A 1,815-nucleotide genomic window follows, 5' to 3' on the forward strand; every position below is an offset into this window, starting at 1 on the left:
GGGGCAGCCGCCCGGGGCCAACATTATGAAGCTGCAGACTCGGAGCCTGCTGCATCCACAGTCCCGCACCCAGAGTCCCGCATTCTCAGACCCCTCGTTTTTCGAGACAGCGCCTCCTGCTGTTCGGAAGATCGTATAACACCCTTATCCAACCGCACCCAGATGCCATTGAAAACATTAGAATGCAGTATTACGGTCTCTTTTATTTAAAGTTATCCAAATAAATATTTGCGTTCCCTGCTTAATGCATGTGGCAAAAAAAAAAAAATCATTGTGTTCTCAAACTAACTAATTACCCAGTATTTATTTTTTGAGCGTGGGTGTAATTGAAAGGAAATTATTGATGTAATGGATACACATACAGATTGAACTATCTTCTGAAAAATATTATGTGATATTATATTGCTACAATGTTTGTTTTTGTACAATGTTTCAAATTCCATTTTTTCTTTCAGTTCAACATATAATGGTCTAATTAACATTATACCATGCTAACATTACAAAACCTGTTTTTTGATATTTTGAATGTGAAGCAAAACTCAAATAATAGACAAAACACCAATAATAAACAATTCTGTACTTTATTTAACGATCGCTGTCATCTTGCTGTAAACAGGAGAAAGCAAAGAAAAAAGGAAGAAAGAATTGTGTTAGTGACTTTATTTTCGTCTTCAATTGCATTCAAAAACCTCCTCATTTATAAGTCGCTTTGGATAAAAGCATCTGCTAAATGAATAAATGTAAAATGTAATGTAAATGCATAAGGTAAAATAATTACTTTCTGGTAGGCAAATGTTGCTTCTTTTCTCATTCTTTTTGCAATCACCCGGTCAAATTCCTCAACTTCACTAAAATAAAAGATGAATGCCATTGTCAAAAATACTGTGTAATAATAAACATTTTTTTGCAAATGCAAATTACAAGCATACCTAGGGTGATAAGTAGGGCCACGAAGGAACACCTCCTCAGCCTCCTGCCAGGATAATGCCTGCAGCTCACATAGGCCATGAATGATGGCCTGTCCATATAAATAAATACATTAATTAATTAATGTATAAAACATTTCATATATGGCAATAATAGAAACAATCCAATAGACAAACATGTGCAGGCCTACCTCAGGAAAATCAAAAAGCAAAAAAAAAAAGATGTTTGCTAATGTTACCTTCATGTTGCACTGCTCTGTTGAAGTGTCCTTTAACATGTTTCTGAACTTTGGACAACTTTGTCGGTTTGAAATATATCGGGGCACAGAATGGGCAGTGAAAATCACTGCAGCATTTATTACATTTCTGTAATTCTGGAAGTGATTTCCCCGTTTGAATTGTTATATCCATCTTCAAAAAAAAAAAGAGAGAGTCAAACTCAAATTCCAAATTTAAGACCACCCCACAGAGCCCATAGTCAAATTTCAGTCAATACAAATTAAAACAAGGAACCCCCAAAAAAGGCCAAATGACACATTCTAGCTCACATGTTAATACCATAGACTGGTTAATACATAGTGAAGGCATAGCAAATTTGATTATTAGGCAACTGTAGCCTATGAGTTGTAAATGGCTGGCAACAACTTCATATCACAGTTAAATTAATATTGATCCATTTTAATACTTACGTTTTATAAGAACATATTTAAGTAGTCTACATAAATTATATAAAGTAAAATAATTACTTCGGCATTAATTTGTTCAATTTATAGTTTTAGGAGAAAGGGTCCGGTAATTAAAAAAAGGTAAATCTGATTAAATAATTAATGATGAAATTCTTTGATATTAACACACTTAATGTATTTAATTGGTCTACTTTAATGTCAAC

The 1,815-nt window shown here is 33.7% G+C and overlaps 1 protein-coding gene across 1 annotated transcript; it reads right to left on the reverse strand.

Annotated features, from left to right (window-relative positions):
• Positions 1-585: 585 nt before the first annotated feature.
• On the reverse strand, positions 586-1,593 carry LOC131528692 (PWWP domain-containing DNA repair factor 4-like). The gene is made up of 4 exons (XM_058758014.1): positions 1,118-1,593; positions 930-1,018; positions 779-848; positions 586-606 (listed from the first exon to the last, which is right to left on the reverse strand). Exons 1-4 carry the CDS (start codon positions 1,202-1,204, stop codon positions 586-588), a joined length of 267 nt encoding a protein of 88 aa, XP_058613997.1. The 5' UTR covers positions 1,205-1,593.
• Between the last annotated feature and the right edge of the window lie 222 nt (positions 1,594-1,815).

The sequence above is a fragment of the Onychostoma macrolepis genome, chromosome 02 (genome assembly GCF_012432095.1).
Source record: "Onychostoma macrolepis isolate SWU-2019 chromosome 02, ASM1243209v1, whole genome shotgun sequence".
Lineage (NCBI taxonomy): Eukaryota > Metazoa > Chordata > Actinopteri > Cypriniformes > Cyprinidae > Onychostoma > Onychostoma macrolepis.